At 27.5% G+C, this 25,029-nt stretch overlaps 1 protein-coding gene across 5 annotated transcripts in view; it reads right to left on the bottom strand.

The window, feature by feature from the left end:
- Positions 1 to 25,029, bottom strand: part of LOC107437917 (BTB/POZ domain-containing protein 6) — a 103,490-nt gene that overhangs the window by 47,127 nt on the left and 31,334 nt on the right. Inside the window, exon 1 of one of the 5 annotated variants that reach the window (XM_071177553.1) lies at positions 15,101 to 15,266. The exons of the other annotated variants lie outside the window; for them this stretch is intronic. Within the exon in view, the coding sequence (XP_071033654.1) occupies positions 15,101 to 15,133 (33 nt within the window). The 5' untranslated portion in view covers positions 15,134 to 15,266. Of the gene's footprint in view, positions 1 to 15,100; positions 15,267 to 25,029 lie in introns of those variants that run through there. 5 annotated transcript variants of the gene reach the window in all.

Raw genomic sequence — 25,029 nt, 5'->3', positions numbered from 1 at the left:
GACAATATTTTAAGTAGCGAAATCAGACGCAAAACGCACTTTTCTAAACAGACACCCCTTTTTTTAAGCGGATTCGGATTTCTGACCCCCAAAATATAGGGTAAGTCTGGGAAACATGGTCCGTATAGCTTGATCAGGACAGCGGTCCAAAGTTTGGACCACTTAATGTTAATTTTACTTTTGCAAATTTCACCAGATTTTGAGAACTTTTCAAGCGAATTTAAATTTTTTTGCACGCAATTATAAAATTCGTTTGTAATTCCACGCAGAAAATAAATTTTAGCAGATATTTATTATTTTTCATTAAATAATAGTCGAAAGCATTTTGAATTAGCATTTGTTAGCATTTTGATAAGGTATGTTATTTTTTCATTATTATAAAGTACGTAACTTTACGTAAGATAATACAAAATTTGAGCGAAATCGGTTCAATAGTTCCAGAGAAATCGAATTTTAAATATACGACTTCCTTAAAATTCGATTTTTCTGTAGCTATTCAACCGATTTCTCTCAAATTTTGTATTTCCTTATGCAAAATTACATATTTTAAAATGACGTAAAAAATTGCACGCCTTACGATTCAAAATGTTTTCGACTATTATTTAAAAAAATAAAAATAATAAGTATCTATTAAAATTTATTTTCTACATGGAATTATAATTGGATAAAAAAATAAAAAAATAACTGTGTGCAAAAAGTTTTCAATTCGATTAAAAAATTCTCAAGCTATGGCAAAATATACAAATTAATATTAAGGGGCCCAAACATTAAACCGCTCGTCTGACCAAGCTATGGGGACCATATTTCCCTATTGTGTTCGATTACCTGCTTTATTTGGGGGAGGGAGGGGGTTAGAAATCCAAATCCGTTGAAAATAGACGTTTTTATTCATAGAAAGTACGTTTCTGTGTCTGATTTCGTAACTTAAAATATCGTCTGCGCTAATTAATTAGCATATTTGAGGTCACCCTCACAAACCATTAAGAATGAGTCCTTGAAGATGAAGATCCAATCTTCAGATCGAAAGTAAATCCAGATCCTTTGTGTGCGCATCATCCGTAAAATACATTTTATCGTAAAATTCATTGTATCATAAAATCTATTTTATCGTTAAATACATTCTTACCATAAAACATTATATCGCAATTTTTACAGCAACATTTATTTAATTAGAGTGATTCAGTGATTTTTACAGTAATTACTACTGTACAAATTACGGTACATCAGATTTTTTGTTACGTAATATGTTATGGTAAAAGTAGATATTACGGTAAAAGTACTGCTGCTCTGAGTGCCGGTAGTTAGATCCGAAATTTGATCTGGAATTTTTCACAGTGTACCTACAGTACTGGTCAAATTATTAAAATAATATCGTTTTTTCCATAATTCAAAGATATAAAACAGAAAAAAAAATTCATTTTCGTTTTAAAACTGTTTTATTAACCTTTTTGTATTATATGACCATTTAAGTATTGGGTTGATTTAAAGCTTTGGCTTGATTCATCACTGATTCATCACTGTAAGGACTTTCCCAGGTATCCCATAAGGACTGTATAGTCTTTATAGTATGATAAATTTGTGTGAGAGAAAAACTTATTAGTAATTACTATTATTATTTATTTTTATTTTCCAAAACAGAATTATATTCATTAACCCTTTATCAACTGACGGTACTTATAAGTACCAATCACTTTAAACTAATTACTTAAAGTGGTACTTTTAAGTACCATTTTAATTAATTAGTTCTAACAAATTAAATTTCGCACCGGGGAGATTTTTTTTCTTGTATATTCCTTAATTATCATTATGACAGCTAAGAAAAATATAAATTTACGAATAAATTTTCAGTAGTTCATAATGCAGTAGATAAATGGTTAAAACTTTATTCAGTACATTTCACATGACTGGAATTTTTTCTGAATCTTATACTGTTCAAACACTTGTAAAAATTCTCATACAAACATTCTATTTCTGCTATGTAAATTGCAGATATACATGAATATAAACCCTTTAAAAATAACTATAATTCATTTCTTCCAAAAGTATTATTTACTAGCAAATGTCATTTGCGAACTTGAAAAAAAATTGTTTTATTAATTTGTCTATTTCAGCTAAATGCTTTTTCACGTTGTTTAAATCTTTCTTTTTGACTAAGTTCCAGAACTATGCCAAAAAGTTATATAAATTACTATGTCATTGATTTCATGTTTACGTGTTTAGAATATAAATTGGGTTTAGATTGTTGATACATCCCTTGAGAATATTACATTATTTCAAAAAAGCTTCAACAGCCTGTTGTGAACATTCCGATCCGCGGGACTGGGGAGCAAAAATGCTTCCTTCCCTCCGATGATTTAAACTATGAGATTTGATACCTGGGAAAGGGCTGGAAAAATGTAGTGGAGAAAAAGAAATCTCCCATTCTAACAAAAAGAAGGTGATTGAGAGGCGAGATGGGGGATATAAAAATATAAATAAAATTAGCCTGCAGCAAAAGATGGTAGCTGCCCGCGGTGACCGCCAAAATCTTTCTCTGCACAGATGGCGAATGACGGTTTGCTCTTGGATGGTGGATGAAGTAAACATTCGCAGTGGAAAGCATCCGCCCGTAACGATTCTTTTCTTGTTTATTTTCCGTTGCAAATATTAACAACGGCATTTTGTCACAGGGTTACTATTGAAGCAACTGATTAATTGTTAACGATAAACAAAACCTCGCGTAATACAACTGGTATCGTCGATATGATAATAATAAAATTTAAAGCCTCGAATTACTTTTTTTGAATTATCATAGAATAAAAACTGTCCTCCCTTTTCCTTCAGATGTTAGAATAGTAGACTCGGGTTAAAAGCTCATTTCGAATAAACCAGTAAAATAAGATGATTAAACTATGTGTTAGGCTACTTTCCTATTATTATGCTACTTAAAAAAAACTGTGATGTTTTTACTAATGTTTTTACAAAAAATGATAATGATTTAGCATTGGGACATTCAATGTTTAAACATGTTCTTTTTATATCTTAAAATATATCGAGATGATGGAAGGAGAGCTTCGCGAATCTATCCATCTAATTACGATAAATGTATTACTCATAAAATAGTTAATGGCGTAAACTAAGCAACCTATCAACATGATTGCTAACCTAAACATTATAAATCAGATGACTGACAATATTATTTCAATTGGGGAGAATAATCTTAAACCTATCTACATTTTTTTGTTGTCTAATATGGGAAAAAAATTGGAATATCATACAATAAAATCTAATCTATTTATATTTTATTGATTGCCGTATATCAAAGTGGGGAAGAGTTTCAACCCGAGTATAATGCAATAAATAAAAATCTAGTTAATTTATATAATTCCATCAAGTTTGTCAAATAGCTACTGTTATTAATTATTGCCACAAAGTTATTTGTAACAGCCTTTCATGGCGCATAACAAGGTGAGACGTGTTACGTTACAAATATTAAAGAATTCGATTTGAGAAAAGTTCATCAGTATTAGAGAAAACAGAAATTTTGCTCGTTATGTTTGTGTGTATGATATATAAATAAATAACAAATAGTGAGTGCATTTTAAGAATTTCTCGCTTGAGTTTAACTGTAAGGACACCCTGATTGAAATTTACAGACACCTTGTATTCTTTTCATACTCATTGAATTTGACATGCAATGAATCGAAAGAAATATCACCACCTCTAAAATTTGAATGGTAGAAAGAAATTTCATAATAGCATTTTAAAACCAGTTTATATATTTTTTTTAAAAATGTCCTTTCAATTAAAACTAGACTCATAAACATATTAGTGCATTTTACTCCACCGACAAAAAGAAAAGCAAAATCTATTGTTTAGAACTTTTTCCGTGACATCTGTTTCTAAGGAACGCGGAAAAGGATGATGATAACAGCAGATGATATCAAAAATGTCTAGAGACGTTAAGTGTGAGCTATAATGGGAGGGCCCTTTAATTATAGCTATACAGTTGTAAAAGTGTCTACTTCTTACAAAGCGATATTTTGTTAATTGTTCGAATCATGAACCGTTACGCCTTCAGGGGATCTACTTTTTTTTCTTTGGGTTTGTAGTGACAGTCAACCCTTATGGTTTTTCTTGGTTTTCTTCTATTAACCAATCAAGTGGTGGAGAACAATCTCTGGCTTCGATGTTTTGCTTTTATATGAAAATTCTTTTTATTAATTTTTATTTCAACAAAATCCGACCGGATGCTGGCAACATCCGGTTTGAATGAAATTGTTGATTACCAAAAACTGAGAACAAAGGCTTGTTTTGCTGTCACGTTTTAATTAAACCCAGAAATAAACATTATAGTTAATTTCTTATTATCTGAGCAGAACGAAAAGATGCAATTAAAACATCATTATGACCTAATAATTTTAGGCAAGAGCTTTATCGTTATAAAATAAAATTTCGAAATTATAAAAAGATAATCTTTATTTAATAGCAACGAAATTTTTACTGAACCATATAATGGAATATTTTAAAGCGTATAATTGAACACTTGTTCCTTCGTGATCCAAATTCTGATATTCAAAAGATGTTAAAAAAATTTTGATATTCAGTAAAAAATTATTAATATGATGATTTATCAATTCAATGAATGGAGAATTTTTTTGATAGAACAATTATAAAAAAAAATAAATTTTTAGTCAGATGATTAGTGCTATTTTTGGTAATTTACCTATGCTAGTAGTTCAAAAAAATGTTGGTTTGTAGCTACTAAAGAAAAAAGTGCAATTTTTTCAAGTTAACGTAAAAAAAAACCTTAATTGTTTAGTTTTAAGAAATTCTTATTATATAGAATATTTATATAGAAAATGAAATAAAATATACATGACTCCACCAATTCTTTATGTTAGTTTTAAATTTGAATAGCTGAGTTTTTGACTTAATTATAAAAATAATATTTTAATTTAAAGTTGTATTGTGAAGTTGTACAATTTAAAAAAGTGTCAAATTATGATTAATTTAATATATTAGTGGCTCGTAATACGGCATTAGAAGTACCTAATCATAAAAGTGGCCTTCATTTTATATCGAGTATAATTTAAGTATATTTAAAAAAGCAGTTTTTAGTCAGTAAAAGGCTTCGGAAACAAAATTTCAAAAAACTTCCATATTATCTACTTGTTGTAACGTTAAGTATTGAGTCATTGATTTGTTTTTTTTTAGCAGAGAAATTTTTAAGATTTCCTGTTTCATTAAATACACAAATCGAGTTCCCCGAGTAAATACATACCAGTTCCCAAATTACACAATTCTATCAATTAAATTTTTAGAAAAACATTTAGCTTGATAATTCTAGAAATTGCACTAAACAGTGGCTTCACATTGCTGCCGGTCCTATTTTTTTTGCCCGGGACGAACTTTTAACCCTATCTATAACTTTTTAATGGGTGGTAATTTTTTTTTCTAGCGGGAAAAAACAATAATAAAAATTTTATTGTTGCCAGTAAGACAACGAAAAACATTTGAACACACGGAAGTTCTATTGTACTGAAAAATACTATAATAAAAAATATACAAAGTCCACCGCCATTTTTTTCACAGTACACACCACATGCTCTGTGTCAACATTGCGTGATGACATGCTATGAAAATTATTTTCTCCCCCTTTTACAACTTTTTTGTTTCGTTTCGGTCAATAACCTTTGGGCTAAATATTTGCCCACACTATTAAGAAGGCACGTTCATTAGATATTTACCACCCTCTCAAAAGCGCGTCATCAAGTTGACCGACTGATGTAAAATACAATTGCTAATTGGATATAACACATGTAATAACTCTTTTCTGCAGCATAACTAATAGGCGCTTCTTTTTAAGTTGTTATTCAAGTGACATATTTAAGTACACTCACAAGTAAGATACATTATCATTTTTTGCCTGTGATGCAGAGGCGAATTATTCATGGGATATTATATACTCTAGTTTATTTTATACTTTTTCATTTATAGGAATTATAATGAGATGTATAATGCTGTTGGAATGATAACCCTAGAATGTTTGAGCTATTTATTACCATAAAAGAAATATAAACAGGGTCATTTGTCACTTACTCAAATTTCACATGCTTAAAATACATAAAAATTGTAAAATAAATAAATGAAAAAAAAAAACTTATACGTTTTACCGATAGGAATCATAGTAATTTCTAAATGCTTAATATTTAAGAAATTGATTTGATAAAAATAATTTTAAGTTCAAAAATCACGTTAAAAACCTATAAATTTGGTAAAATTACCATACTATAATGACATTTTTTGCACAAAAAACGATAATTCTGGTATTAAGAAGCAAAATTATTTAAAAGTATGAAAGCGGTATCTGAAATTTATAATTTTTAAAATTAATTGTATTTATTATTTTTCTGTTCATATGATAACGGTTTAAAAGAAATTCTGGTTTTGAAAATTATAGTTATCCTTACCACACTGAAATTTACTTTTAAGTTTTGCAAATTTCATAAAATTTACAAAACTTAAAAGTAAATTTTACCGAATAAATGGTTGGTTTTTATGCCATGCTGTAAGTCATTATGATGAAATTATCAAATTTTATCACATATTATATTTTGCTACTAATTTTACCAAAATCATTACCAAAGTGCGGCAGTAAAAGTGACCTATCAGCAGTTGTCACCATATTTTCTATATAAAGTGTGAATGCCAAAATTTCCTTTGTAGGTAATAATGTCTCAGATTTTCACGACATTGACGAGCAAATAAAAATATTATTTTTTTCTTAATTTTAATTTTATCAAATCGAAGCGAATTAAAATATATTAACAGTTGAAGTTCATTTCTTTCCATAGCAGATGAGATAAACTTCGAAAGTTCATTTCAGTTAGTAAATAAATAAATAAACTTACCTTGAAAGCAAAAAAGCCATTTATGCCATCTATAATTTGGAGTGTATTGACTTTCGGTATGTTTGTCTTTAATAACATGATTTTGACGCTCTTAGGTACTAGGATATATTATTATATCTAGTAACAAAAGAACAAAATTGTTTTCAAAAATTTTGAAAACCATGTATTTAATTTTAAAAAATGACAAGATATATAGATCTCTTTAATTTATAAATGTATATTTTATACTGTTCAGTTACTTGTCAATATATATTATTATTACATATCAATATTACCACGCCTACTTAAGTTAATTTTTTTAACCAAACAGTAATGCTTATTGCGTATTTTTTCCCAATATATAAAACAAGCGTATTAGCCACCAAATTTGATTAAAAATAAAAAAAAATAGTATTATTTCTAGATATTTTTTATACAGATAAGAAAGCTTATACAGTTCTTTTTTTTATTTTAAGTGGACAAAGCATTCAAATATAGTTAAGGACGAAATAGGCTTTTCTGTAAATTAATTCTATAAAAATTTCATCAGTTTTATCTTGGTGCTTCTGGACCTGTTGTTTTCTTTTTCTTTTTTCAGGACTGTTACTTTTTCTCTTTTTTTTCGATCTATTACTTTCTTTTAATTAACACATTTGGGTGTTGTACTTCAAGAAGAAGATTACAGATACCCACACATGTGACCTTTGACGTCAGAGCTAGCTTATCGTTTATAAGCAAAATGGCGTGTTAAAATTGAGCTAAATTTCTCCCTAAATTGGAATGTTAATTAACGTGAAATTAATTAAATATGACTTAGTATCGAACACTTAATTTGTTGAAATATAATTCTTTCTCGACTACGTTTTTTACTTGGCCTAGATTTATTATTTGTTTATGTATTTTATTGTAACCATGTTGTAAGTTTGTTTTGTGCACCTGGTAACTTCGATGCAAACTTAGTTTGTTTACGTTCTACATGTCTTCGTGGCTGTCTTTATATTAAGTAAGAAATATTGAGTGAAAGAATTGAAATCTTTGTGAAAGAAAATAGAATGTGTTACTTAAGAGAATTGATACTTGATTGGCTTGGCTTACTGTAAATAGAATGGAAATAACCCACACTTCGTCACTTTTCCACACTACGTCACAACCACATTTTCAACAAATAAAAACTTAGCTCAACTTTAAAACGCCATTTTGCTATAAACGATCAACTGGCGTTGACGTTATAGATCACATGTGTGATTATCTGTGATCTTCTTCTTGAAGTGCAAGTACTTAATTATCAGATATGATCTGATTGTGTGTTTATAACACTTATTATATGGTTAATATCTTCCAATATTGCATTAAGTTTTTTTATGATTTTTTCCGGTTCACGAATATTTTTTCCACAAAATTACTTAGTTAAATGGTTCAGTCTAGAGTTATTTTAAACCACGTTTTGAGATACGAGATCTAGTTCGGGCTTTCTACGATAAAAGTTTTTTTTCTCACGTCTCTCTTTTAACAAGAAAATAATTCTTAGCGTGGAATATTTATTAAAATTTTTCCTACAGAGAAAACCTTTTAATGATACAAAGCATAGATTTTAATTCATTTCGAGCAGTAAAATAATCTTTATCTTTTAAGCATCAGTAATTTCTTAAAATGTACGAATTTAGTGATTTTTTATATTTTATATAAAACTAATAATTTATGTTGAAAAATATACTTATAAAGACGCGTCTTTAATATCTTTGTCAAGATATAAATTCAAATTAAAAGATAATTAACGTCACGTATACTTATATATTTTTTAATGTGAACTGTAAAAAATTCCTCAGAAAATTCCAGTCGAAAGTACCGCTCTCAGGATACTAGTACTTTTTATCTTGAAATCAATTTTTATCGGAACAAGTTATGGAACAAAAAATCTGATATAATTATAATTACTGTAAAATCACTGAATCACTCTAATTGAATAAATATAACTGCAAAAATTACGGTATAATATTTCATGGTAAAAATTAATGTTACGGATGATGCTCTCAAAGTGCCGGTACTTTATATTTTAATTTGATCCGGAATTATTTACAGTGCGGATAAACCATTCATTTAAAATTAGGGTAAATAGAACAAAATAGTACCTTCAAATAGTTACTAAAGATAGTCTTACTCAGCTTTCTTCTTTTGAAGATTTCTTTACTATTATCAATTACAAGGTGATTCGAAATATTATACTTTTATTCCCAAATAAACAATTTTTTAATGAAAAGGAAATATATATATTTCTTTTTTATTTATAAAATTGTTATAACCGATTATATAAGGTGATTATATAAGAACCGATTAAACAACGAAATTTTATTTGCTGATTTATTAACTTGAAAAAATTTATCTGTTTTTGTCAGTGAATTTCAGTTATTTAACGTCTAATGACGTCTTTTGTAATATGAAGTTTAAAGTTACTGTTTAAAACAGGAAGTAAATGTAACTATAAATTTATTATAAATCAAGTAATAATTTATGTGCTAAGACTTCCAAAATAGATTTAACATTAGAAAAGAAATAAGATTTGTCAGTTATTATAAGAGATTTGATTTTTTTTTGAAATTTTTCTTTTAAATTCTATTTTATTTTTATTTTTCGAAAGTAAGTTTTTACGTTTCAGCAGTTTCATAAAAAATAACAACGTTAGTTGACATTTATTAAACTACTTAAGGGACTAAATTTAAAATAGACACTTAAAGGACTAAATTTAAAATAGGATTAAATATTTGATATAAATGTTTAGCAAATAATTTTTTTAATTCTAATTATTTCGTGAAACAAAATTGGTTTACTTTGAGAACATTTTAAATTGAAGGAAAGAATAAAAAAAAACGATATGCATCTTAACGAAACGAATTAAATAGGACATTACACTTTTCTTATTTGCGAAAACAGTTAGGACAAATCAAACAGAATTATAATTAATCAGTTAAATTTGACTTCGTAGAATTCGATTAACTTTTACACTCTTGTAAATATGCAATTATTAAGTAAGAAGTAAAAAAATAATAATTCTTAAAAAAAAAAACACCAAGTAAACCTTATTAATAACTTTTTTCAATTGAACAAAATAAAATTCAGTTGGAAAAAGAAAAATTTCAAAACATTTGTCAAAAACCAATTGTATTTCACTAAATTTACAATAAATATTAAATATTTAGTTATTCAATTTTAATTTCTTTCAGGAATTTCAGCTTATTTTGGGAAAATATAAAATGTGTATTATGATTTGAAAGAAACGAATGAAACCATAGGGTATTCATTACAGAGCTTTAATACTTAATTATAAATTAGCTAAAAAAAACTACTTATTTATGTAAAATTATGCTTGGCCTAAATAATAATCAATCACACTCCAAATTCGAAGAAAACAGTTTTTACAATTATATTTATTTATGCCAAAAAATTAAGCTTGATCTCGCAAAATTCAACCCACTTACTTCAAAATCTTCGTGTGTGTGCAAACTTATAAATATTAAATGAGTTTTACTTTCTAAAAATATACACGAAACATATTAATAATGTTTAAACTAAACAAAAAGAAATTCGGGTTTGCAAAAAAATAAAAATTTCTACAAATTTTCTAAAAACTTATAAATTATGATAAAATTTTTACATTAGATACCTTACCCTTTATCATTGCAGAATAATCACAATTATGCATGTAGACAGGACTGGGTTGATTTAGCTTTGTTATGGATGAGCAGTTTTAGATGCTAGAACTTATATGTGTCAAGGTTATCAATATATATTTTCAACCCGAAAAAAATATTCTCAATGTTAAATTGTTCTCAAGTTTGTAAAAGAATTCTCAATATCGGGCGATGACAGCGGATGTGCGTAGCCATTCTCATCCGTTTCAGACGGAAATCAAAGGAAGATTTAATGAGAAACAAGCCTTAGTTGGCAAATATTTAAAATATGCATTAAAGTTTGATCACTAATTTTCGAATAATAATAATTTAAAACAAGTGTCACATTTTTACTTACGTTTCGACTTCTTACTCATTGCCAAAATTCTTTTGGAAATTTAATGTTACTAAACGCAAACGATAACTGAGTTGTATCTGTGCAATAATTTGAACACTGACATGTAGTTAATAAATTGTGCTATTTTTAATTTTGAATAATAAAAGAGATTTTTTTCAGTGTGACCCCTGAAAATATTTCATTAAAAAGATTTTTCGTTTTCTAAGTGCTTGAAATATTTTTATCAAGTGTTAAACGTTACTGCATAAAAATAAAAGAAAACTTTTGTCCTGTTAATTATCCTTGAATAGAAATGTACTTATAACCATACTTATATACTTATAACCAGATCATTTGACTACAACGATATAAAAACATGTAAAACAAAACTCTTAATTTCCATAGTGGTATTTCGAAAAATATAATTCAAACTAACTTTATTTTTAAAATCGTTTGCATTAGTTTTTGTTCAAAATATTTGTGTCCATTCTACTGGATGAATTTCGTTACATGAAGCTACTGGAGCGTACTCCGAATTTCTGCAAATTAGAATTGTGAACAATGAGTTCCCTGACTTGAAGTGTTTGAAGCTCGCTCCAAGGTGTACTTACTCTATAGTTCGAAAACAGACAGAAAAGATTAATCAATTTTAATCTTAAGAGAAGAGTGGATATATTTCATCCTTCTTTTTTTGTCATAAGCAAACGATTTTGTGTCATAAACAAACGATAAAATGTTTTGGAAACAAATGGAAAAATGTTTGTCTATTCATTTTAATACAAAATGTTTTCCAACACTACACCGATTGTATTTTTTTATAGTAACTTTTTAATCAAAAAAAAATTAATACGAAATATAAATTTAGAAATCGAGAATTAGATTGATGTATTTTGGCACAATGATCAAACAAAGATTCAGTAAGAATGTTCCTTAACTCGTAACATTAAAAATCGTAAATGGTATTTTGTTATTCTTTAAGATTTTCATTTATTTTTATTTTAGTTTGCTGCTTTGATGGAATTCTTTAAAATATTTTATTAAATTATCACATGAAAACTATGAATTGGAAAGTTCGAAAAATCGACCATCAAACGATTGTTTACCTTTCAAAAGTTAGAGGAATTTGGAGCTAATTAGTTTGGAAAGCTCCCTATTGCGGAACTTACCAGATCATTTGACAACAAATTTTTCAAGCAATCTAGTTCATAATTTGTATGTAACGTCACGTCATAAATCTTTATTTAATAACAAATCTTTCTTCAACATTTAAAACAATTCTGCCAGAAAAAGGAGCTATACAACAACAAAAAAAAGATTAAAATATTCCGTTTGAATAGTTTCTGTTCTGAGAAATAATAATATAAAAGTATAAAAACTTCTTGTCTTTATTATGAAGGCAGTTTCTTTTGGACAGCTTTACGACCAAAATCGTTTAGCTCGATTATCGGATATTAAAACTTAGTAGTCAAGTATTCTTATGTAAGAGACATGCCCGTGTTTAGACCAAAACTGTCAGTCATTTCTATGTATTACACTGTTTGAAATTTACCGGAAAAAGGGTTAAATAACAGTTCATTTAATTGTTATTTTGCCACATTTAACCAAAATAGTCAAATAACCATGAAAAAGATGATATTCAAACTTTTAATAGTGAGAAAAATCCTTTATTGACTGCTTCCATTTAATGCGATTAAACAATCAGAATAGAATTTTAGCCACACCAATTAGGTCATCAGTTAATGAGAATGAGCCAATTAGGTCATCAGCTAATGAGATTTTCAATCATCAGATGTCTGACACAACAACGGGTGTCTAATAATTATATAATAATTAGTGTGTGATGATACAGTCTTACTTGCATCTGGATACACGTTTTAGAAGAGAAGGCTACTCTGTCAATCTCGTGATCAGTTGAACATGACAAGGTTTATAGGTAACTGGATGGACAGACTGCTGTTGGTTATTTTACCGTAATTTAAAAACGAAAATTTTGACAGAGATCAAACTTATACGTCTTAAGTCATTGAGAGCAGTAATACACAGAATAGTTATAATGAATATTGATATTTCTCCTCTATATTAAAGTATGTTGAACTTACCAAGCAAAAGAAACATAATGATGATTGTTTGCTTTTATAAAATGAATTTGGATCTAGAGTGCTTACCTCAATTGTGAATAACATCCTCCTACTCATTGTTTGGCACTAAAACCCGACACACCTGAGACATCAGAAATTTAGTTTTAACCGAGTATGCTAAACAAATGCCTTTATGTTATTTTATCAATAAATAAATTAAATTAGCAATTTCATATTGATGATTTGCCCTAACAACTTATGCTAATGCGCTTATTTCAATAAGCATGCATTAAATTAGCTGAAAATTTCAACTTTTAATTGGCAATAATTTTTACACATCTTAGTTTACTTTTGCCATTATCTGTTGCCAACGGGCAGAGAAGAAATAGAAAACTCGTTGTCACGTTGCTGTTACCTCGCGATCTGATCTAAGAACTTCACTCTCTCCATCGTTTCGGAGTAACATCCTACTTTTATTTAAAAGTTTATAAATTTTCCTTTTTATTTTATTTGAGAGATTGCTTGCATTTGAGAGATCGCTTTGCTAGAAACAAACGTAGTCCTTTGTCGGGGTTAAGTAAGCTTTTAATTTGTATTATTTAACTTGAGCGTAATTTTGTAATCTATGTCATGCTTACTGGAAGCAAGATGTCTTTTGCTAATATATATCTGAGGAGAATACCTGATGGAAAAATTAATAGTTATAAAAACAGTCTTCAATTAAGAAATGTCATGGCCAAGCGACCTAGATCTTCTATTTACGCTATTTGGAAGGAAAACCATGGCATCCTTCCGTTAATATCTACGCAAATGACAACGGAAATATGATAGATAAAAAAAGAAGATAAAATTATTTTTCTAATCATTCTTTTAACTCTGTCTGCCTAAAGAAATTCTAACAATATTCTAATAAAATTCTTCAATATAAACAATTTAAACTTCAATTGAATGGAAAACTATGCTTATTTCCATTAAATCCAATTTTACATTGTATGATATGTTATGTCGCGATTTCTTAAGGGAAGAAAAATTTCTCATAAAATAAAAGAAAATTTTCTCTTCTTTTTAAAAAATATAAAGCTTTCATTTTAAATGATTTCTGAGCTTAATATGCAATTAGGAAAAATAAATTATAGAAAATTTACACTATTAAAAATTATGAGAGCCATTAAACATAAGAAATCAAATTCATAGAAGAGAAAATAATCAAATGAAAAATTAATCAGAAACTTTCGACATAGAACTAGAAAATTATTTTATTAAAATTTATCCCAAATTGAATTTCTTTTAAGCACTTATTTACTCATAATGGTGACTGACAATTAAAAGAAAGGAATTATTTTTAATATATAATTTCTTATTTACTTAATTATAGTTATTTAGTGAATAGCATTGAATATTTGCAGTTATAACTTATAAGTTACAATAACAAGGTTTGTTTTATATATATATATATAATATTATTGACTTAATGGCTACACAGAGATAGATGCTTTATAGTTTTCTTGACTTTCATTTTAATTAATATTTTTGAGATTTAGTTATTTATTATATAATTTCTTATTTGCTTAATTACAATTATAATAAATACTTTACTATATTTCATAGATATAACTTAACAAAAGTTACAATAAGGGCGTTTTATCTTAATTATTAGAGAAAAAAATTACACCAATTATTAAAATGTCAAGAAATGGATAGATGCCTCCAGTTTTTCAAGACATTCATTTTAATTAATATTTCTTGAGATTTAGTTATGATAATGCACAATATTTTAAGTAGTTAGCGTAATTATTAACTTTTATGTAGTTAGCGTAAGAAGTTATGACATTTATAAATTAAAATCAATTTTAAATTGAAGCTTAAATCACGTTTAATATGACTTTTAAACTGAAACCAAGGCTTAGATTTTCTAAGTACGTGAGGTTATCCAGCTCCGTTAAAACAAATGCTTAAAAATTACAGACTAACTATTATTTTCCTTTGATATTGTGCTCCTGATATATTAAAAAGAATTATACTTATATATTAAAAAGAATTATATAGATTATTTAAATTGATATAAACTTACACACCCTACTTACACACAAAACTTAAGATCGAAACTTACACACCCTATCTATAGTATAAATGTTGGAATTTACTTACACGTTGTTTCGTGCTGAAACATGAAAAAGACATTGAACGATCATCTGATGTTAATAGTTCTTACATTTTCAAACATTATTACCAAAATATTTATGTTTTGCCTTTATAGAGGATAAGAGTTTTCATAATATGCTAAATGCACTTAAATTTAACAATAAAAAAGGATACAGGTGTGATTTTGTCATATTTGATATAAGTACTTGGATTAAAGCTACGTTGTGTTTTGCTGTCAATCATTATGACGTCAAAGTGAGCAATACAGTTCGACTTTTTGTTTCCTTTGCTTATTAAACCTTGTTATTTGAAATGACTTCGTAATTTTCAAAAATGACGCAGCGAAATTCATTTTCACATACTTTTTGAATGTTTTGAAATCAAGTGCAAAATAATGATTCATTTATGAGTTAAACTGAGAGTTCATTTTTTTAAATATTTTTAATATATAACGATAGTGAGATATCAAATTTTTGCACGTTCTTTCAAAAGTTTACCAAACTGTCTATAGTAGTTTAAATGCAAATTTATAAGGAAACACACTATCACGAAAAATTAAAATGAATTAGACTTTTCTACTGATATTATTATGTATTGCCCTAGCTAAGAAACCTATCACCGGGGTGCTAAATATTCTGAACACAGCTCCAACTGCTCATTTACGAAAATGAACATAGCTTTCAAACTCTAGACAATGGATATAGCTGTACGTATTTTAGAAAATGGACATGGCTCAAAACGCGTAATACAAGAAAGTGGTTTAAGCTTAAACGAGTATTGAAGAAAATACATAGAGCTTAAATATGTATTTCAGAAAATACACAGAGCTCAAAATGCGTGTCTAAGAAAATACACATAACCTAAAGCGCGTATTTAAGAAAGTGGTTTCATCTCAAAATGCGTTTTTAATAAACACATAGCTCAAAACGCGTATTTAAGAAACTGATCTAAGCTCAAAATGAGTATTAAATACGCATAGTTCGAAATGGGTGCTTAAGAAAATAGTCTCAGCTCATTTGAGAAAATGGTCTCAGTTAAAAATGCGCACTTGAAAAATTAACATAGCTTAAAACGTGTATTTAAGAAAGTGGTTTTAGCTCAAAATGCGTAGTAAAGAAAATACACATAGCTCAAAATGTGCGTTTAAGAAACTGGACAAACCTATATATGTGTACGTAATAAAATGGATATGACATAGTTAATCGAACGTATAGGAATACTTGCAATTTCTTAAATAAACATTCAAGTGCTGTGTGACTTCATGTACTATTAAAAGCCACGTGAAAATGGTGAGATTTTTTTTGTAACATTAAAAACCCCCATTCAAATCAGATCAATGATATTTTGGTACTAATCAAACAATTAAAACTAATTTCGAAATCAATATTTTATGTTATGTAATTGTGCATCTCAATCTATAAAAATTAAAGCGATAATCACTGCATCACATTTTTTTAAAAAATTAAACCCTTAAATATTTCTTGACTTAATTCGTTATTTTAGAGAATATAATTTGTAATTTTATTTTAATTAATCGTAATTCAATAAATTATGTAAATATTCCGTGTTATGATGTAGCTAATTTTTTCTTAAAAAAAATTAACCTTGAATTTTTACCTGAATCAACTTATTTAATGAACAATGATTTGCTGAAAAATAATATTTATCAAAGTGATTATAATGCAGTATTTTGTTTACATTTTGGCGGAAATGTTTTTTTTAAAATTCAGTATTTAAGATAAAGATATTTTTTTTCTTTTTCAGGAACATTTTTACGATTCTTTTACGTCAAAATGTAAAATAAAAAATAATAAGTAAACACTGGAGTTCAATTTAAATTACAATAACCAAATATTTTATTTGTTTAAAATTTGTATAAAAGCAATTGTATTAAAATCAGTTCAATTAATGTAAAAATCAGTTAAAATAATGACGGCCAGCATTCGTAATAGGGAAATAGATGAATGGGAACATATTTCGAAAATATGTTAATTAATAATTAGAAGCTGTATCTTTTTGGACAGCACCACTTTAACACCACTAAGACAGTACAAAATAGTGCCAAGCAGTACTAATAGTGTATTTTAGAACTGAAAAATGCATTTTTTCAAACGTAAATAAGGGTTACCCAAGTGAAAAGTGACCACTCGTGATAGCGTCATTGAATAAATTTAAAGTGGAGCTATGATGAATGAATTAAGAACAAATTATGCATAATAGAACAATTTTTAGAGGCAGTAGGTGAACATAATGCAGACATTTGTAGTCACATGTTTGATTTTTATCTTGATCTAGAGAAAACAAACTCCATGATCTTCAATTAATTAATATCCGCTGTTATTAGTAGAGGTGATCAAAAGATTGAGACGAGGGAAATTTGAGCAGCACTGATATTTGAACAAAAAACAATTAAACCACCTTTTGCCAATAATAATCGTTTTAATTTGCTTTCATATTGTTCTGTTCTAGATGCATGTTTCTTAGCTCGAATTTGCATTTACTTTATAAGATGTGAACCACTTATACGCGCTATCTGCAGTGTACTTCTCTTACACTGAGAAAAAAAGTATGAACAAAATTACCAGAATATGGAAAAATTTATCGTGTTTCTCGCTCTATGGGAACACCAAAGAGCTTGGTAGTTTTTACCAAAGCGTTTAGGTAATGATTTTGGTAAAATTAATAATAAAATATGGTTCTACAAATTTTGATAAAATTTGATAATTTTATATTGATACCTTAGAGCAGTGTTTCCCAAAGTGTGGTACGCGTACCCCCAGGGGTACGGGAACAGTTTAGCGGGGGTACTCGTTCTTACGCGAAATATCTTGCAACACACGAAAATTTCAAAAATTTATATTTAAAAACAAAGCTAGTCATGAAAATTTACGATTACGTATTTTTTTATTGGCTATTTTCTCCAGAGTTATCAGTTATTTATTAGTGGTATCAACAGCCAGTTGTGATTTTTAACTTTTGTGCAATTTCTTATAGTGAAAATTACATTAATTTTTTATTAGTGGTACACAGCTTTACGAAAAGTTTAGAAAGGGTACGCAAAAGTCATAAGTTTGGGAAACACTGCCTTAGAGAATGGCATAAAAATCATTTATTCGGCTAAATTTGATTTTCAGTGTAGTATTTTTCACTAAATGAGTCATAATAAGAACTATCATTTTGTAAACCAGAACTTCCAGTAAACCGTTACCATATGAATGGAGAAATAACCAAATTAATGGTTTAAATACCGCATATTTTAGTTTTACTTGATAGAATTGTTTTTTCTTTACCAGAAATGTCATTACCATTCAGTATGATAATTTTCCCAAAATTTTTTCTATGTGTATTCTTACTTTCTTTTAGAACCCAGAATTGTGCTGCTATCATTTCTATGTTCATGACACTTTTTTTCAAATTTTCATTTGGACAGACTTTAGACATTATTTAAAAACTTAACTTAATTTTAATGACAAAGCACTTAGTGTAGTTAGAAATATTCTGCTATTTTAATTAAAAAAATGAAAAATTAATTAGTCAAAGGCAAAATATGTGTTAAAAACTTTTTTGCTAGCACTTTTATGTTTAAGTAATTTTCGACTACAAGTTTTTTGAAAGTCATAAGAGATTCGTTGAAATTATCTCACAGGAATATAAGTCTGATTTAATATAATAAGTTATAATGAAATAAATTTTTAATTAAATTATTAAATGTAATAATTTTTTTTATTCTTATAAAAATATTTGCCCTTATAAAAATCTTTTTGATCTTTTAAAAACTTATTATTGTCATAAAAACAAAATTTAGAGCCAGATTAAAAACGATTACTGAAAATACATTAAAAAACTGTATTATATAACATATTTATGACTATTTCATTGAAAATACTTTTAAATTACATACTGATTGTAAGCCCAAAAAATGATAATTACGAACATTGTAAATATAAGTGAAGGTATTAGGTAGAAACTTCTAAATTAATTTTTACCATCTAGCAATTTAATGATATTTATATAACTATAAAAATCAACAAAACTGAAAAACTAAAAGTTAATTTGAAAAAACCTAGCAATTATGGGAAAATATTTTCAGAGTTTTAACTTTTTCATAGAATGATATTTTGATATTCAATATAATATAATATTTTGATATTCAATACAAACTTAAAATTTAAATAGAAGTATTGCAATACAAAAATATAAAGACAATGTAATTTTTCTAAGAATAATAATTTACTTGTTTATAAAGATTTTCCGTTTTTTTGAAAACATCAAACCTAACGAAACAAATTAATTTAGTTATCTCAATTATCAAGATAGTATTATTAATTTATTAAGAATGTAATAATAAGGTAAAAATTTTTTTATTGCTGTTATCAGCATGAAAAGTAAAATTAAAGATCATATCTATGATTTTTCTATTTAATGAGAATGCGCAAAATAGTATGACAACAATTCTCTTTTAGGTTCGAAAATTCTTCTTTAAAAATATGTTTTAAACAAAATATTAATTTACATTATTGTAGAAGTTTAATCAATAACTTGATCAATGAAATATGAAAAACTTAAAAAATACTTTATATACTATTTTAAATAATCATACAAAAAATAAATTAATACCTCCTTTCTGTGTTTATCTCTTGTCTTCACCCTTTTTAAACCGATTGTTAATTTTTAATATTTTAGAAAGTTAATCAACCACTCGAATACTGCAACCTGGAAAACTCGAAACAAGCCTAATAAGTACTCTTTTAAATAATAAAACAAGTTAATGCATCATTTCTGCTTTTATTTCTTGATTTTTTTCCCGTTTAAAATTGAAATTTTACTTTTAATATTTTAGAAGCATGATCAATAACCTGGATAATGAATCAATAACTCAAAAAATGAAAAAAAAAACAAACCTAAAATACTCTCTTTCAAGTAAGCATACTAAAAATAAGACAGTGTATATATCTTTCACGATTTTTTCTAGATTTTACATCAAAAAGTTAATTTTGCATCTTCAATGTGCTTAAAAATAGAGGACATGCAAAAAAAATTTAACATCTCTATTATAAATTCGCTTGGGAAAAGTTTTAATTCAGAATAAAAAAAAAAAAGATTTTACATTATCTCATATAAGATTGTTATTAATTAGGTAATTAATATAGTAACATGGTCATTAATAAAACTTGCACGTGATTATTACTGAAATATACACTTTCAACTCCAAAAGTGCTAGATGATACATAAATCATCTTAAAAGAGTTGGATAATAAATCATCATAAATGATTCATCGATTCGCAAATGCTCTGCAAGGCGAAAATCCATTTTTTTTTAAGCGGAAGTCTAAATTTGTACCACTTACAGCCCTGACCGATAGTGACTCTGTTTTTCATTATTTTTGTAGAACGTCAGAGGAGGATTTTTTTTGAACCATTACGCCTTGGCATTATTACTTGTTAAATGATAGGAATTTTCATGATAGGAATTTTCAAGTGCATACGAACGTGCATTTATTTGGTTTTCGTACTTTTTTAATGCTCATATACACGCTGGGTATAAAATATTGAGTTTTTGTGATTAATTAAGAAGATGCAAAGTTTCTTTAAAAAATAAGTTCAACAAAAAAAAAGTAAAACTCAACAAAAAAATTTTTCTCTACTTGTAACACATAACTCCCAATGTATAAGAAATATTTCGTGTAAGATTTATTTCCCCTCCAAAGAGAAAATGTTTGTTATGAAAATTTTAGATAATTGTAATAAAGTCAATTTTTATTTTTAAGAGAAAAGTATTTTTTAATGGAGACTTTTCAAAATGATTCAAATTTTTTATTAAGTTAGATGAAAACATTCTCTTAAAGATTTTATATGTCTAGTAAGCAGTGTTTTCCTTCATTTACTTAGATGTTTTAACTTGTAGCCTTCAAAGTTTTCCTATTCTGCAAATTTTTAAAAACCGTTTGTAAATATATCAAAAGTGAGAAAAAATATTTTAACATTATACAAAGAATTGAAAAACAAAGAAAAAATGCACTTTACTAAAAATTATTTAGTGAAAGAGACCAACAGATTTCTTCATAACACATAATAGTTAGTAGTTAAAATCAACGAGAATATTTTTAGATAGTTAACTACATAAAGCAAAGCATAGAAACTTACAAAAATATTAAGTTGCCAAAAAAATGGGCTTTTAGATGCTTGGTGAACCAATGCTAGAACTTTGTTATAGAATTGCTAGAAAGTGGAAAAATTATCACACCCAAAGTATACTCAAAAGAGCTGCAAATTGTTGCAGTTGCACCGCGTCAAAAAGGGAAAACATTAGAGAGTGGAAAAATCAGCACTAGCGACTTGTATTCCAAATTGCTGCAAAGGGTTACAGCTGCACCGAGTCCAAAGGGACTAACACTTGAGTGTGGAAAAATAAAAAATTGGCGAATTGTATTTCTAATAGCTGATAAGGGTTACAGTTGCACCGTGTACAAAGGGGTTAACACTTCAGAGTGGAAAAACTAACACTAGAGAATTGTATTTTTAATTGCTGCAAAGGGTTACAGTTGCACCGTGTCCAAAGGGGCTAACACCACAGGGTGGAACAATCAATACTAGCAAATTGTATAATTAATTGCTGTAAAGGGTTACAGTTGCGCCGTGTCCAAAGGGGTTAACGCTTCAGAGTGGAAAAATCAACACCAACGAATTGTATTCCTGATAGCTACAAATGGTTACAGTTGCACAGTGTTTAAAAGAGACTAACACTTGAGTGTGGAAAATTCAACACTGGCGAAATGTATTCCTAATAGATGATAAGGGTTACAGTTGCACCGTGTACAAAGGGGTTAACACTTCAGAGTGGAAAAACTAACACTAGAGAATTGTATTTTTAATTGCTGCAAAGGGTTACAGTTGCACCGTGTCCAAAGGGGCTAACACCACAGGATGGAACAATCAATACTAGCAAATTGTATAATTAATTGCTGTAAAGGGTTAAAGTTGCGCCGTGTCCAAAGGGGTTAACGCTTCAGAGTGGAAAAATCAACACCAACGAATTGTATTCCTGATAGCTACAAATGGTTACAGTTGCACAGTGTTTAAAAGAGACTAACACTTGAGTGTGGAAAAATCAACACTGGCGAAATGTATTCCTAATAGCTGATAAGGGTTACAGTTGCACCGTGTCCATAGGGGTTAACACTTCAGAGTGGAAAAACTAACACTAGAGAATTGTATTTTTAATTGCTGCAAAGGGTTACAGTTGCACCGTGTCCAAAGGGGTTAACACTACAGAATATAAAAATCAGCACTAGAGAATTGCACAGCACACGGACCACCCTGAATAACTTTTGATCTAATGATAGGATCTTCACGTTCTAGGACTAAATCTAAATGACTCAAGGGGGTGATTTCAAATATGCTAATTAATTAGTGCAGACGATATTTTAAGTTACGAAGTCAGACACAAAAACGTACTTTCTCTGAATAAACATACTGTTTTTTCAAGGGATTTGGATTTATAATTTCCAAAATATAAGGGTTAGTCGCAATCAGGGAAATATGGTCTCAATAGTTTTGTCAGGAGAGCTGTCTAAAGTTTGAAACCCTTAATGTTAATTTCACCTTCTGCGTATATCATGATACCTCGAAAACGTTTAAGTGAATTAAAAACTTTTTACACGAAATTATAAAATTCGTTTATCCAAAGATAATTCGGATAAAAAAACAACTTTTATTAAGAATTTATTACTTTTTAAAATTTTATTTCATAATAGTCGAAACATTTTAAAGCAAAGGATATGAACTTTTTTGCCTCTATTTAAAGAATGTAATTTTACAAATCGAATTACTTGAGAAATCGAATTTCAAAAAATTCGTATTTTTAAAATTCGATTTCTCAGGTTCTAATCAACCAATTTCGTTGAAAATCTTTCTTTTGCCACGCAAAACTAACTACATTCTTTAAAATCATGCAAAAATTTGGTGTCTTACAATTCAAAATGTTTTCAACCATTATTACATAAAAATAATATTTACCAAATGCTACTTTTTGCATGAAATTATTTTTGGATAAACGAATTTTATAATTAGGAGTAAAAGCTTTTAATTCGCTTACAAAGTTCTTGGCGTATCACGATATGAGCAAAAAGTAAAATTAACATTAAGGGGTCCAAACTTTGAAACGCTCTCTTGACAAAACTATTGGGACCATATTTGAAAGATTGCTGCTACCTGCTGTATTTTGAGGTTCAGAAATCGGAAACCGTCAAAAACGCGGCATGTTTATTCAAAGAAAGTACGTTTTTATATCTGATTTCATAACTTAAAGTATTGTCTGCACTAATTAATAGCATATTTGAGGACACTTCCGAACCCTTAAGATTGAATCATAGAACGCGAAAATCCGATCATTTGATCAAAAGTTATTCAAGGTACACCATTTTTTAATTTGCGCACTGTACTCATAATTGTTACAAAGGGTAGCAGCTCTGCTACTACTAATGGTTGATATTACAGTATTCGGCAGAATATGTTAATGTTTAAAATTTCTATAGCCGTTTTAGAAAAGATCAAATATATATATAAATAATTACTTCGTTAATAAGTGTTTATTTCTGTAAAAATACAAAATTAACCTAAAGAAATACTTAACGTAAAACTGACTGTTTCACATTGCTTAAATTATTACTTAGTTTAAAACACGCTAACATACAATAAGCAATAAACATCATAAGACACTCTAACTTACAATAATAGAATAATAGAAACATTGATATACTGATATTTTTTTTCATACTTCTCTATAAATTTATAAGTAATCATTTTAGAACTTCAGAATCTTTAGATCAGACTTTTAGATCATACGATTTTTCTTACATATCAATGAAGTGTAAAGTGGTTTGGGGGAACCGACAATAAATAAAAACAAAAAATACTGTTTTTGGACACTCTATGCTAAAAAATGTCTGAATAAGTTTGTAATTTGTAACAATGATTCGCATATAAATTGTATACAATTTATATGCAAAAATTATACAAAATTTCGTAAGTCTAACTTAAATATTTATGAAAATATAGGCATTTTTATAAAAAGTAATTTTTGTTTTACATTTTTTAATTATAACTTTAAAAATATATAATAAAATTAAAAAAATTTTTAGAAAAATGCAAAAATAATCAATTTTTAATAAATAAATTCAATCCAATTTAAATAATAAATTTTTGCTTTAAAATTTGAAAAAACTTTATTGAAAATCTCTTTAAATATTCAAATCAGGACTTCATTAGATGCCAAATACGATTCACTACAAAAGTAAGAAAATTTTTTAATTTTTTTGCATGCGCAGTATGCAAGAACTACTTTAATTACTCATATCTAGCCTAATTTCAAAAAAATTTTTTTAATCAAATTCTAAATCAAAAATTTTGAAATTAATTTTAAACTGCTCCAAAAATTTTGCTTAATTTCATTGAATAGTTTTAAAGTTATAGCGAAAGCACGTAAAACAAAAAGAAATTATCTTTCCTAAAAAAAAAAAAAAAAAAAAAAAAAAAAAAAAAAAAAAAAAAAAANAAAAAAAAAAAAAAAATAGAATGTCCGTATCTCCATAAAATGCTATGTTTAAGAAGTTTCGTGCAGTTATTGCACATAATAACCAAAAGAATGGTACAAGTTGCAAACTTATAGTTACATGTTTTGGAATAGGGTGTTCAAAAACAATATTTTCCGTTAGTAATATATCATCGGTCCCTCAGACCTGTGAAAGCTTCAAAATTCATTGATAAATACGAGAAATCGCATAATTTAAACACTTTTAACTTTGCAAAAAATTAATATAATATAATACAAATATAAAAAAATTAATATAATATAATAATAATATACATAATATAATAATAATATATATAATATAATAATAATAATAATAATAATAATAATAATATATATATATATA

Source organism: Parasteatoda tepidariorum, chromosome 2 (genome assembly GCF_043381705.1).
Source record: "Parasteatoda tepidariorum isolate YZ-2023 chromosome 2, CAS_Ptep_4.0, whole genome shotgun sequence".
In the NCBI taxonomy this organism is placed as follows: Eukaryota; Metazoa; Arthropoda; class Arachnida; order Araneae; family Theridiidae; genus Parasteatoda; species Parasteatoda tepidariorum.
The sequence above is the reverse complement of the archived record's forward strand: the minus strand, read 5'-3'. Positions and strand labels throughout refer to the sequence as shown.